Source organism: Marmota flaviventris, chromosome 11 (assembly GCF_047511675.1).
Source record: "Marmota flaviventris isolate mMarFla1 chromosome 11, mMarFla1.hap1, whole genome shotgun sequence".
Classification (NCBI taxonomy): Eukaryota; Metazoa; Chordata; class Mammalia; order Rodentia; family Sciuridae; genus Marmota; species Marmota flaviventris.
This window is the reverse complement of record NC_092508.1, coordinates 9,014,381-9,028,559: the sequence shown is the minus strand read 5'-3', so window position 1 is coordinate 9,028,559 and position 14,179 is coordinate 9,014,381. Positions and strand designations below refer to the sequence as shown.

The 14,179-nt window shown below is 34.7% G+C and overlaps 1 protein-coding gene across 19 annotated transcripts in view; it reads right to left on the bottom strand.

The window, feature by feature from the left end:
• Positions 1 to 14,179, bottom strand: part of Trip12 (thyroid hormone receptor interactor 12) — a 148,088-nt gene that overhangs the window by 14,456 nt on the left and 119,453 nt on the right. For 13 of the 19 annotated variants that reach the window (XM_071619576.1, XM_071619575.1, XM_027941980.2 and 10 more), the window contains 10 exons: positions 12,916 to 13,107; positions 11,723 to 11,874; positions 10,127 to 10,299; positions 9,568 to 9,641; positions 8,683 to 8,882; positions 7,938 to 8,065; positions 5,955 to 6,106; positions 5,163 to 5,305; positions 3,811 to 3,967; positions 2,789 to 2,887 (listed from right to left, as the gene is read on the bottom strand). In XM_071619576.1, coding sequence (XP_071475677.1) covers positions 2,789 to 2,887; positions 3,811 to 3,967; positions 5,163 to 5,305; positions 5,955 to 6,106; positions 7,938 to 8,065; positions 8,683 to 8,882; positions 9,568 to 9,641; positions 10,127 to 10,299; positions 11,723 to 11,874; positions 12,916 to 13,107 — 1,470 coding nt within the window. The remainder of the gene's footprint in view (positions 1 to 2,788; positions 2,888 to 3,810; positions 3,968 to 5,162; positions 5,306 to 5,954; positions 6,107 to 7,937; positions 8,066 to 8,682; positions 8,883 to 9,567; positions 9,642 to 10,126; positions 10,300 to 11,722; positions 11,875 to 12,915; positions 13,108 to 14,179) is intronic. The other 6 variants (XM_027941982.2, XM_027941983.2, XM_071619580.1 and 3 more) reach the window with 1 other exon arrangement.

The following is a 14,179-nucleotide window of genomic DNA, read 5'->3' as shown; positions in this document are numbered from 1 at the left end:
CAGCTATTCTGTAATCTTTTGAGTGTGAAAATTCTGTAACATCCTGGATCACTAGCATGCTATATACTTCTCAGTGAACAACAACTTAAGTTTTAATTTTGGTGACTGAATGTTCAAGTTTTAATGAGGAGGAAAAAATGATGGGAAAGTCATGATTTAAACTACCTGGATATCTACAGACAATACTGTGGGTTAACTGTTAAATCTATCAGATAAAGTACTTACCATGTATTTCATAACTCTTCAGGTAAATGAACTCATCACAATTTTGAGATTGTACTACTACCCACTTTTTACAGATAAGGAAACTAAAGGGCAAAGCAGTCTGCTACTATAAATAATTAACTGGTAGGGGAAGTTCGTTAATTTTAAACCATAAGACCTTCAGAGAACACAAAAGTCTCAGTTTTATTTTTATTATTTGTAGTTAAAATATACAAAAAAAAAAAAAAGGCATTACTTACTTAAAGCTTTTGGTGTACTGTCTTACCTAACAAAAAGCATCTCAAAAGACAAAGATTAGAAAGGAGGAAGTAAAGCCATCTTTATTCACAGACATCACGGCTGTCTACAATACAGGTCAGAAACCTACTGCTGGTGGTCGAATCACAGCTTTGTTGTGTTCTTGTAACGCTTGTTTTTGTAATGTTTGCATGCTAAGAATGACTGCTACATTTCTGAACAGTTAAAAAACATCTTGAATAGTATTTCAAGATGTGTGAAAATGATTTTGAACTTCAAATTTTGTAACCACGAAGTTTAACTGGAACACAGCCAAGCTTATTCACTTATATATTGCCTTGTGACTTTTACAAGTCCATTGTGATAGATACCATAAGACCCCAAAATTTGAAATTATTACTATCTGGCATTTAACAGAAGTTTCCCAAGTCCTGGGTATACAATAATCCTAAATGATCTGTTAAAAATAATAAAGTTTATGACTGTCACAGAAAACAAGATCAATATACAAAACTCAAATGTATTTCCATAAACCAACAACAAACTGAAAACTGAAATGAAAGAACAGTAATATTTTTAAACACCATTTTAAAAAAAAGTATTGAGAGAAATTCAACAAAACGCACGCAAAAAAGACTTTTAGACATGAAATTATAAAGTAATACAAAGAAAAATTAAAGACCTAAATAAGTGAATGGCTACACCATGTTCTTACATCAGAAGGAGCAGTACTATGACCAGGTCAATTCTCTCCAAAAAGATCAAAATTCAACAGAATCTAATCAGAATCCTGTCGATGTGTGTTTAGGCTTATTTAAAATTATGGAAACACTAAGAGTAACCAAAGCAACTGTGAAAGAGAAAAGAGAAATTGGAGGACTTACACTACCCAATTAAGATACTATATAAAGTTATATTAATCAAGATGGTACAGAATGACAGAAATGAATAGAACATCTAGAAAGAGACTCAAAAATTCATGTCATTTGATTTTCAACAGATGTGTGCTAAGGCAATTCATAGGGGAAAGAATGGTCTTTTCAATGAGCGATGCTAGTTAATAGTCTTGGGGAGGACAAAACCCTCAACCCTTAAAACCATATATAAAGTTAACTTAATGCATGGTTTAGAGGAGATGTTCTTAGAGTGAAAGAAAGGCATAAACCAGAAAAATAAAACTGATAAGCTAGATTGGATAAAAATTAAAAACTTATACTGTTCCAAAAACACTCTGTAAGGAAATGAAAACTACTGCCACAAAATGAAAGACAATAACTGCACACTATTTATTTACCAAAGATTTGAATCCAGAAAAAGGAACAATGATAAAACAAAAAAACTAATGAAAACTTGGACAAAATTCTTGGGCACTTCTCCAAAGAAGATATATGGAGTGACCAAAAAGCAATAAAAAGGTCATCAATATCATTAACCATCAGGGAAATGCAAATTAAAGCCATAGTAAGTTATCACTATAAAACTCTAGAATACCAAGTATGAGTAAGCATGGGAAGCAACTAGAACTTATACATGTTTAATATTACTTATAAAATTAAAACATGTCTTACCAAATGACTTAGCAATTCAATTCTGAAAAATTTACCCAAAAGAACTAAAAATACATGTCTACAGAAGGACTTGAACACAATGTTCAAGTTAAATTTGAAAAGTACTCAAATGTACATCAACTGGTGATTAGTAAACATTATGGTACATCTGTATGATGGACTACTCTCAATAATAAAGAAAAATAAACTGATAAATGCATCAACATGGATCTCATAAGCATGATTGCCAAGTCAAAGAAAATCACACACATACTACATGACTGCATTTATTGAGCTGGCAACAAGCAAAATTTACAGGGTCAGAAAACAGACCAAGACTGCTAGAACAGAGGATGGGAAGGGGAACTTATAGCAAAGTGATCTGATGAAACTTAGGGTAAAGGCAGACGTTCATCCTGATGTGGTGGTTAGACTAGCCATCCACTAACTATTAGAATTATACAATTTGAAAGCGTACAATTTACTTTTATGTCTCAGATCCTTAAAATATCTGTTCATTTCACAAACTTTAAAGATTGCACAAATATGCTTTAATGTGGGAATGGGGATGAGGAGCATGTTTTAAATCACACACTTGAACTTCTGAAAAAGAGAGCTTTGAACAAATCATTTAGGAGAAAATACAGCACATCTTAAGTTTTTTGCGTGAATTTCCTTCCCAATTGCCTTTCACAACTTCTTAGCATTAAGAAACTCGAATGACAAGTTATCCAGAGCACAAGTCAAGCTGAACACCATCACTACACTTATAAGCTCACCTCATTTTCATATTGGATTTCTAACATGGCCCGTGAGCTGCCAAGATCCTGCATTACAGACTCAGCTTGTTTCAACAGCTCCTCTCTGTTCACAGTTCGCTACAAAGAAAGTACAGACATGAGCAAACCATTACACTCTACTGACAATGCACTTTAATCACTAGGTGGCATTTCCTGAAGGGCAAGAGAACCCAACTGTTAAAAATTATTTCTTTAAACGCACACTCTAGGAAAGGTTAAAAAGTAGTTATGTTGCTACAAACATCAACAGCATCCTGGCATATGTAAAGAAAAACTAGATTCAAATTTAGTAACTAATCTATCTACAGCCCATGATAAGTACAGAAAATTCAAGTTGGAGGAAAAAAGATCTCTGTAACCCTAACATCAATGCAATCCAGGGCTGCAGCCCTATGCATATTTATCCTTAGAAGATTGAAAAAAAAAAGGGGGGGGGGGCATGGAGATGGCAGATGAGACAGGTAGTAAGCTGGAAACCTACTGGTTCTGACCTGCCATAGTCAGCATACTAAAGTTATGGCATCATCACCACTGTTTAGGAAATCCTGAGACAAATTAAAACAGAAATAACATGGTTTTAAGTACAATATCTTGTTTCCTTTGTTTCTCATCACAGACTCCTCCCACAGTCCTCAGAGACTTCTTTATGTAATGGCTAATAGGTCCTATGAGCATTTTGGAGATAAAACCTTTTGGAAGAGATACTTGAATCTTCAGCATAAGAGGGGAATGAACAGAAAAATAATAAGTAAAAGGCAGTGCTGGTCAGGGTGTAGGACTGGGTCTCGGCACTGTAATTCAGTCATGACTCTGGAAGTAAAGATTAAAAGTGCAGGAGACAAAGTCAGCAACACTAGAGCTGACTGGTACAGACAGTGGTTTGTTAATGAAGTGAAAAGGATCAATGGATCTGATTCAACAGACATAATTTGGTATGCCACCATTTCTAATATTCCCATGATTTTGAAAAGCTCATGTTGAGTATTTTGGGAGATACTTACTTTTTTTCTATCCAATCTAGGTGCAACTCTGCTATCTTGAGAATCAGACTGGTTAATTTCTGGGTTGGTATCAAGTAATCTTTGCATTGCCCGGTCCCGATCAAATGCAGTTACATAAAAAAGCATTTGCCGGGTATCAAAAGGAAAGAAAAATGGGCTGTAAAAAAAAATGCAATATAAATTTATTACCTGGATAAGAATGACAAGCCATTAAGTAATCTGTATTAGAAACAACTTCTCATATAATCAAAGTAATAATTATAAATAGAACCAATAAAGTAGTCTAAGCAAAATAATGAATTTCATTATTCTTGTTGAAGTTTTTTGAGTCAGGGTCTCACTATATTGCCCAAACTGTTTTCAAACTCCTGAGCTCAAGCAATCCTCATACCAGCCTCCTAAATAGATGAGACTACAGGCACACGACGCCTCACCCAGCTCTTGCTGAAATTTCTAAGTGCCAAGTGATACTAAATGGCCTAATATGAAACCTAAAATTTAACCTTAAATTCCAAAACTTACATCAAGTCTATCCAGGATTATCTTTAATCTTCCCCAAGGATTTCAGTAAATTTTAAAGACCACCACCACTTCATAAGGCTATCAATGCCCCGTGAAAAGTGAATTCAGCAAACCTACCCACCCCTACCCATGCCTCATAGACATAAATGACAGATTTACTACTTCATTATTTTTTCCTTCCAGCTTTGGTCTTTGTTTAACTCATCAAAACTGTCAAAGGCAGCAACTCATTTTCAAAGAATAAATGCTGCAGCACTACTGCACCAGGGTCTGGCCACCTCTTGATGTAGGTCTTGGGAGTTCCTGATATTGCTGTCAAGAGCACTCCCTATGCAAACTTAAATGTTCTGTATCAGATGTTCTGTCCAGTACAGCAGCCATGTAAAGATGTGGCTGATGCCACTGAAAAAAATCAATTTCTAATTTTATTTCACTGGAATAATTTCAATGTAAATAGCCACACTTGATGAGTGGCCACTGTATTTATCAGTGTAGCTTTACAGCCTCTGGATCAAATAGGTTCAAATAGAAGTAAGCAACTACACTTTTGGAGTCTTAATTTTATGATGGCAAAAGGTTTGACTTTTCTCTATCAAGTATCTTGAGTAGGTTTTTCCCATTTCACATATAATTTAGACACATACTTTCAGAGAGAACTAATACCAGCTGCAGCTTGACTAGTTTGTATGATAAAGCTATACTACTATGCAAGTTGTGATTAAATATCACAGTGTTAATAAAGAGATCCACTGAAGACAATGATTCTGTAATAAAATATATAAGACCAACTCAATTACATTCATAGGACCAGTAAAAAGTGACTGTCTTACCAGGTTTTTCCTAGCTCAGTAAGCCATGTTGGGATGTTTCCTGTCATGATTACTAAGGGATCTTGAAGCTGCCTGTTTGCTTTTGCTGTCAACTTACTGTTAATAAATTCACTAGTTGGAATAATCTCCTTGCACATCGCATTCTGTAAAATGTTAAAAACAAAAGTCTACATGTAGTAAAACATTAAGATTATATTTACAATTCCTTCCTTTATCACAAAATGTATGCATAGCACCTAGGTTTCACCTATGGGTTTCCAACATACAGCTTCTTACTAGACTGTCCTAATTTAAAGAATTCCTATGACACAATGCTGAAACTACCCTCAGCCCACTCCCATGAAGCCACAGGTACGAGCTCAGTAGAAGCCAACTCCTCCTCTCTCCCCTACATATTGTGTAAATATCAAAAGCAGCATGCAACTGCTACCCAACATTTTACTTGATATACACCATAACTTCAATAAATGAAAATTTGGCTAAATGTACTGAAAAAAATTTAGCTATTAAATTCAAGGTTAATTTTCATGTTTTAATTTAAGTTTATTAACTTATACCTAGAGAATATTTCCTAAAGCCAAGAGAACTAATCCAAGAATGTAATACAGGAAAAATAAAAGTGGGGACAAAGTTTCCATGAACAGGTATGTTGTACTTCACTAGGCTAGGATCCTTGCATTTAGCTAGCTGAATCACTGTTTCTAGGTTAACAAATTTATAACTGAACAAAACCCATGAGATAATAGGTCATGAATAACAGACCATAAGAACTTCATAGGTAACATTACTCACATCATACAAATAATACCAGTATCGACTGATGGCATGTAAAACTCTTAGAAGAAGGATCACATCTAATGATGGGTCTTCAAAGGTTATATTTTCAGGTGGTGTGGGAATGAGGTAAACTTCTAAAGGATTTGATACTGATGGGCAAACTCCATCTAGAGAATAAAAGACCAAAATTTAAGTTTTAATTAAAGTTCCAACTATTAAGCCAGTGGATGCAGGGCTAAAACAGCAGTCAGAAGCTATGTCATTTAATTCTTGATCTTACTACTGGTAAGGTATCAAAACACAGTTACTTTCTCCTTTTCATCTTCTACATAAAATATCCAGGCTTATACCAATGCTCAATATAAAATAAAAATAAATAAACTCATTTACATCTCTCCTTTATACCACAAATAGCAGCTAACAATAAAAACAGACCTATTAAATCTAAGTGGTCTGTTAAGGAAATATCCTGAATTTTTCATATACAACTTAAAACTGTCACACAAGACAGATAAATATCCCCAAATTGTACTAGTAAAAGAGATTTAGTTACTTAATCCAAGGTTTAGGAGTATGAAGAGATTATGATAGTTCTTAAGTAGGATCTGCAGTACCTTTATTCTTAGATTTTAATAACTGCATTTTAAAAAAAAATAAGGTCTGAAAATAGTAAAAATAAATGACAATTGTTTCACTAAGTGAAAAAATGAAAGATCCCAACATCATCACTCTATTAAAAAAAAAAAAAAAGACACTGGGGCTAGGGTTGTAGCTCAGTAGTAGAGCACTTGCCTAGCATATGAGGCACTGGGTTCCATCCTCCACACCACATAAATATAAATAAATAAAATAAAAGTTATTCTGCCATCTACAACTAAAAATATTTTTTTTAATTATTTTTTTTTGGGGGGGGGTGGTGGTTTACTCAATCACTGAGCCACATCCCCAGCCCTATTTTGGATTTTATTTAGAGACAGGGTCTCACTGAGCTTCTTAGGGTTTTACTGTTGCTGAAGTTGGCTTTGAACCTTCTATCTTCTTGTCTCAAGATAGCCTCCCCAGCCCCTGGGATTACAGGTGTGCACCACTGCACCCAGCTAAAAAAAAAAGACATTTTTATTTAAAGACCAAGAAAAACACCATACCATCTCAAAATTAAGAGGTCCCTCCATTCTCTCCCCCACCTCTGGTACCAGGGACTGAATTCAGGGGCCACTGAGCCACATCCCAGCAACTTTTATTTTTTGTTTGGAAACAGGGTCTCATTAAATTGCTGAGGCTTGGGCTGGGGATATAGCTCAGCTGGTAGAGTGCTTGCCTCAAATGCATAAGACCCTGGGTTCAATCCCCAGCACCAAAAAAAAAAAAAATTTGCTGAGGCTGGCTTTGAACTTGAAATCCTCCTACTTCAGCCTCCCGACCTGCTAGGATTACAGTAATGTGCCACCATGCCTGGCTTTTAAAGAGCCTTTAAATAGAACAAACTTAGTTTTATGAAAAAATATTACTATAATGCTCTTATTTCCTTGGACCAGAGAAACCAGTATCTGAAAATTACTGTAATGGGATTGGCTCCATGTTAGGCTATGTTACTTAACTCTAAGGTATTCTTACCATCATATAAAATATGGTGAGAGTAGGGTGTCAAATTATAGTAGTACTACTACAAGGGAAAATAAGTCACATGGGAAGTGACTGTGCTTCATTCTGTAGCCATTATATCATGTCATTCACTTTTTAGTCTTTCTACCAAAACCAGTCACCAGTCTCTTCTTTAGTGAGTATGTTCTACTAGTGAAATTTGCTTCACCCTTCATGAAATAACAAGTTTTTTTGGATACTTCTCATTTTCTATATAGTGAAGTCAAGGATTTGAATCAAACCATTTGTAGTAATTCATTTTAAACTATATTCAATAAGACTTTACTAGGTATATTTCACATATATTTAAAACCATGAACACAAGAAGACTCCTTTCCCCTTTATGCATCATCTTACCATGCCACAACTCATCATGCTTTTTTGCATTTCTAGGGGAAGTTTTTGTTGGAGCTGTTTGGGCTCTTCCTCTTTTACCACCAACACAATCTTTATTACTTTCTTCATCTTCTCTCACAGGTTTATACCTAAAATGATAAGGCAGTATGTAAAACAAATGTAGATTTTAAAACTGCAAATTATTCCTCAAAACCAAACAGAGTTCCCTGAACCCTGTGAAGTCTATGTTGTCTCCCTGTAGTTTGGATTTAGAGAATTACCAGTGGGATGGCTTCCTAGAAGAGACCACATTTACCACCTTCCTAGGAGAGGCCACCTGAGATCTCCAAGAGTGGCTCTGGAATAATGTCTCTCTTCAAATATAAGTAGTCATACTAACAGGCAATGCAGCAAGCTATATCCAAATGCCTCTCTGAAGTCAAAGATGCCAAACTTCCTATTACCTAATGGAATATCACCTTATGGAAACATTTTTGTCTCAATTAAAGAACCGAGATACATCTAGAAAGGTAAACTGTCATTTATTATTGCCCTTGAATAAGTTTTCTAATAGACTGAATGAGGAAGCTACATACACACACATATGTGCACATGATTACTTGAAGAGGCTTTTCATAATTAAAACATATAACTTAAGGTACCCTTTTCCTTACAAAAGCCCACCATGACTTTAATATGAGTTCCAACACATCTGAACAGTTTTCAAAGTTCATAAAATACCAAAAGAAATAATTTTCACACTTGCCATATTGTATGAGTCTTTGTCCAAATACCAGCTCGCCCTAGAGGATTGCTCTCATCATCCGTGGACTCCCTTTCATCTTCAGCCTGTATACTGAATTGCCGTACTGCCTGATACACAGTCATGTTATATGGTAGCAAATGTTCTCCAATGTAAAACTGTAGCCTGTGTCTTACATTTCCTGAATTTAAGAACTGAGCAGCCTGAATAAAGCAAAGGAAAATCCATTTAAGCTATAGGTACTGCCTTTGTACAGTAGACCACCCTGATCTGTGAGAGTTACATTCTAGGCTCCTCAGTGGATGTTTGAAATAGCAGACAGTATTGAAGCCCCCATATAGGCCAAGGATCCTTTTTCGGAAATGCTTGGGATCAGAAGTATTTCAGGTTTGATTTTTTTTTTCCTTCAAATCTAGGGATATTTTCATATATATCACAAGTTATCTTGGGAGTGGGATCCAAGTCAAAACAGGAAATTCAAGTTTGTTTTATATGCACTTTATACACATAGCCTCGAAATTATATTTTCACAATTCATTTTGACTATAACCTGAGCCATGATGTCCAGTACAGAATTTTCCACTTGTGATATCATGTTGGTGCTCAACGTTTCAGACTTTGGATTTTCAAATTAGAAATGCTTAATCTGTATGTACCACATTTACTCCTATATACACATAACTATGATAAAGTTTAATTTATAAACCAGGTACACAGTAAGAGATTAATAATAAAATATAACTATCACAATATACTGTGGTAAAAGTTATATGAAAGTTACTTAAAACTTATGAATTATTTCTGGAATTTTCCACATTATGTTTTCAGACAGTGGTTGACAATGGTTAACTACTGTATTATACAACAGGATGGGACTAGTTATCTTACCAGAGACTCGTCTATTTCCTCATCTGATCCATCATCATCGCTGTCTTCATCATCTTCTCTTACTCTTCCATACCCTAAATACAAAAGAAGAATGTTAAAAGTCTAATAATTTTACTGGGTGAAAGAAAAGCCTATATGTACTATTAAATTGATATTTTTTTAAGAAAAAAAATGTTCATATCATAGTCTGAGCTATAAAACAGAAAGAGCTAAGAAAATTCTCAAACACAAAATGACCTTTCTATTGCATTCCAACATGAAAAATTAGTTCTTCTCAATTAAGCAGTCAACCCCTAATAAGCACAACATATGCCTATAATAAGAAATGGCTGGGGTATGTCTCTGTGATAGAGTGCTTGCCTAGTGTTCACAAGGCCCAGGTTCTATGCCCAGCACTGCAAAACAGGAAAAAAGGGGGCTGGTTGAAAGAAGCAACACAAGTTGCTATTATCTAAATTTTATCAGAAGCAGCATTAAATATGGAAATAGTGTGCATCTCTCTCTCACTACTAATTCCATCTCAAATACACAGATACACAAATGCATATATGAAAAGTACCTCTAACTACAAGGTATCTCTCAATAGCTTGTACCAAAGCCAGGGGGTCGATCTTGACAGGTCCACCCTTCCACTGCTTCACATTTGCACAGTCAGGATGTCTTTGTAATTGGCATTTCAACTGATGTGTGTTGAAAAATTTTAAAGCCTGTGATCCTCTGTTGAGAGAAAAGCTCAAAATAATTTATGAAAAAAAGTTATTCTATTATTTTCCATAATTGATACACATTAATTCAAATAAAAAGTAATATATTCATTTTCCTAGAGCATAAAAAAGCACTTATAGTTCCATAAATGAGAAAGCCAATAAAGCAAGTTATTATAGTAAAAGCTACTAAGAAGTAAAAAAGATGAGTGTGTATGCACACATCAACATTCAATTTGTCCTACCATGAATCCATGTGAGCAGAAATACCACACCATGGATATTTGGTTGTACCTCTGAAATTAAAATTTAACTATTTGAGCATACCCACTTGTATAATATTCTGTCCTTTCATATTAAATTCCATTTAAAAAAATAGAAACTTCTGTTTTTGCTGCCAAAGATTTCAGCTATGAAGTTATTTTAAAAACTAACCTTTGAAATTTATTTTACCATATACTCTAGAATGAAAACAGTTAAAGCTACTGCACTTAACATCTGGTAATGATGCTTAATATCTCATTTCTGAAAAGTTCTGTCCCATTTCCACTAGGCAAGAGTTAGATAAACAAACTTAAAGTTTAAGATTATATAAAAGCAAACAGAAGTATAATAATCTATTATATACATATTAAGCATACATATTTCATACAAATTTTCAACAGAAATGAAAAGCTTCATGGTTTTCTTAAGCAGAGCTGAAAATATCCTTTTATGTCGTAGTTATTGCAGGACAGTATAATGATCCAAAATGAATACATCACACTACATTTTAACTTTCAAAGGCAGTAAACAACCCTAGTCTATGCTTTGATAGCTTTATTTAAAAATATGTGCTTTTTGGTCAATCAAAAGTTCTCAAATGTTTTTAAAACACCTCAGACTGTGGGTTTTAGAATGAAACAGATTTCTTATTTTCAATCACAATATTCCATGATGTCTGTAACATTCCATAACACACAACATATTAACTTTTACAATCAATTCTTTCTGTAATCCCACATTCTTAAATCTACATCATAGAAAAAAAAAACCCCAGCAATTTCTGTCAATGAAACTTCTAAATTACACTTACTTGTTAAAACCCATCAAAATATAAGGTTATGACAACTTATATATGGAATCAGACTATGTAAATATTTTATTATTCATATCCACAAAATTCCTACAGAGGCTTTATATATTAAGGTATATCAATTTAAGGAAAACTAAGTTTCTTACAAAAGTTGCCAACAGTCACTGGTTTCCATAATTTTAAAATATCAGACTTAAGACACATGGTATAATCTTAAAGATAAAAAGCATTCGATTCTTTGATACTCAGTTTCTTCAGTCATTACAGAAGAATATTCTTCAGGCAGACCAAGACTTTACCAGACCCCTTGCCACTTTACCTTAAAATAACCACCAAACTTCCAGTGGCAAGGGCATACCCAAGCAATGGTCCTTACCTGCCGCCTGTCCCATTTCCACTAGGGAAATCATGCACTTTGACTGGAAATTGTTCCATCTGGCTGAGGCAGTTGTTCATCTTGTGAACTAATGCCAGCAAAGGTGCATTACCCACTGGTTCTACTCTTCCAATGGGCTCTTCTCCAGGAAGCTAAAGTTATAAATAAACCATTGGTTAAGTGAGGTCTTTTGAGAATAGAATACTACTCCCACAAGAAAATTTAATAAACAGTTTTAGGAAAAAAAATTATTCTACTTATTTTTATCTTCTTCCTCAAGCATGGCATAAAACATCCAATGGCGTCATGTTATCTATTTAATCTCCAATAAGCATCAACTGTGCATTAGGTAGTCCCATAAATTAAAATAATAAAAGCAGTTTCAAATGCTTGTGAGCACTATAAGGGCATGGTTAAAGAGTTCTGCTAATACAAAAGAGTAACCTGTAGGCCCAATACCCAGATAATCCAGAAAGAAACTTCCTGAGGGAATGCTTCTCTAAGGCACCTATAAACAGGAGAAAGTTAAATTAAGAGAATTCAAATGTAGTAAGTGAGTGAAGAGCGGGGAGCCAGCCTGTGGTTCCTGGATGTACAATCTACATTATAAAATGATGAAGGAGTACCCTTGAATGGAACTGCTAGGACTGTTTTATGTACAAAATGGAAATATTTTATAGCCTGTTTTATGGCCATAGTTACACTATATCTACCTACTTTCCTAAAAGTAGATATTGAAAACTAAAACAAATGTTGAGAAGAAAAAATATTCAGAGGTAAGAGATTAATGGCTTATCTTATAGGTGGGAGAAAACACCTCAAGGTACCATGACCAGGGCTGGGATTGTGGCTCAGTGGCAGAGTGCTCGCCTAGCATGTGCAAGACCCTGGGTTCGATCCTCAGCACCACATAAAAATAAATAAAATACTGTGTCTAACTATAACTGGGGAAAAAAAGATACCATAACCACACAAATTAACATGGGCTTCATTAAAATCACCATTTCACTGATTTACTCTTTACTTTGATACATAGCAATTCAAGGAGCCCAAATGCATTATAGCAAGGCAGAAACTTTGCCTTGATATCCTGACTAACATCTACTATAAATTTTATTACTGGGATGAAAAAACATGCATTAGTGAATACTGACTCTGATATTGAGATACACAAACATTATTAGACAACTTACTGGAGAAGAAAAAAATACATGAAGGAATCTCTTTAATCTGATCTCTCTGCTCACAGCATCCTTTTCACTTTTAGATGTCAAATATAGCAACAGCTGCTTCACAAATCCACTATGCTGGATTTCAAATGACGAAACATCTGATTCTGAGACTATGCTACGGATTTCTACAAGGCACTCAGCTCCACCATCCACCTGGGGGGGGGGGGAGAGAAGAGTTGTGAATAGTATTTCTATATTGACTTAAACAACACTTATCAACACAAAATTCACATTTCCCCAGAGGGAAATAAATATATTCTCAATACCTTTTAAAAAGAAGGATAAAGCTAGGGGCAATGATGCACAACTGTAATCCAGTAAGAGGCAGGATTACAAGTTTGAGGCCAACCTCAGCAACTTAGTGAGACCTGCCTCAAAATTTGCAAAAAAAAAACTACATTAAAAGGGCAGTGGGGGTGGAGGTGGTTGTGGCTAGCGGTAGAGCGATTGCCCAGCACATTCAAGGCCCTGAGTTCAATCCTCAGCACAACATAAAAGTAAATAAAGGTATTGTATCCAACTACAACTAAAAAAAAATAAATATATTTTTAAAAGGGGGTGAGGGATGTAGAGCCCTAAGAGGTCAAGGGAATGTTACATTCTTAATAAATCCATGAAAAATAGAATCTAATACCAAGACACACAGAATGTTATATATTACACGAAAAAGAAAATCTGTTCAAAATAACAAGGGAAAAAAAGATCTACTTATTTAACCAATGTCATTTTCTTTAAAGAGAAGAAAGAATATAAATTGAAAATTAAGAGGATATAATACCAGAAGGAAAAGATGACCCAAGAATACAAAATATGACTTCAAGTTAACACACTCAAAATCCTAAAGTAATGGATAATTTCTTAGAAAAATTAAACCAAAGTTGCTCAAAGTACATAAACACACCCCTCCATCCCCAAAAAAAACCCATCATATGAAATGTACGAGGATTGTTAAGCCTCTGCCCCCTCCAACATTATGAGATCCCAGGTGGAGAAAAGCATGGGAGAGACCAGCCAACTTTATTATTATCAGTTCAAAAAGGTTTAGAAAAGATATATGCTTGAGGAACATTTCTGAAATTTCTTCATTTATCAAGAAATAATGGAATGTGAAGAAAAGAAAGTGAAAGATTAACTTTCTACTACATTTCATGACAAGATGATGAATCACAACAGTCAAGAGACAAGTAAAAGAAATGTTAGTACTAAAGATAAATATTTGATTAAA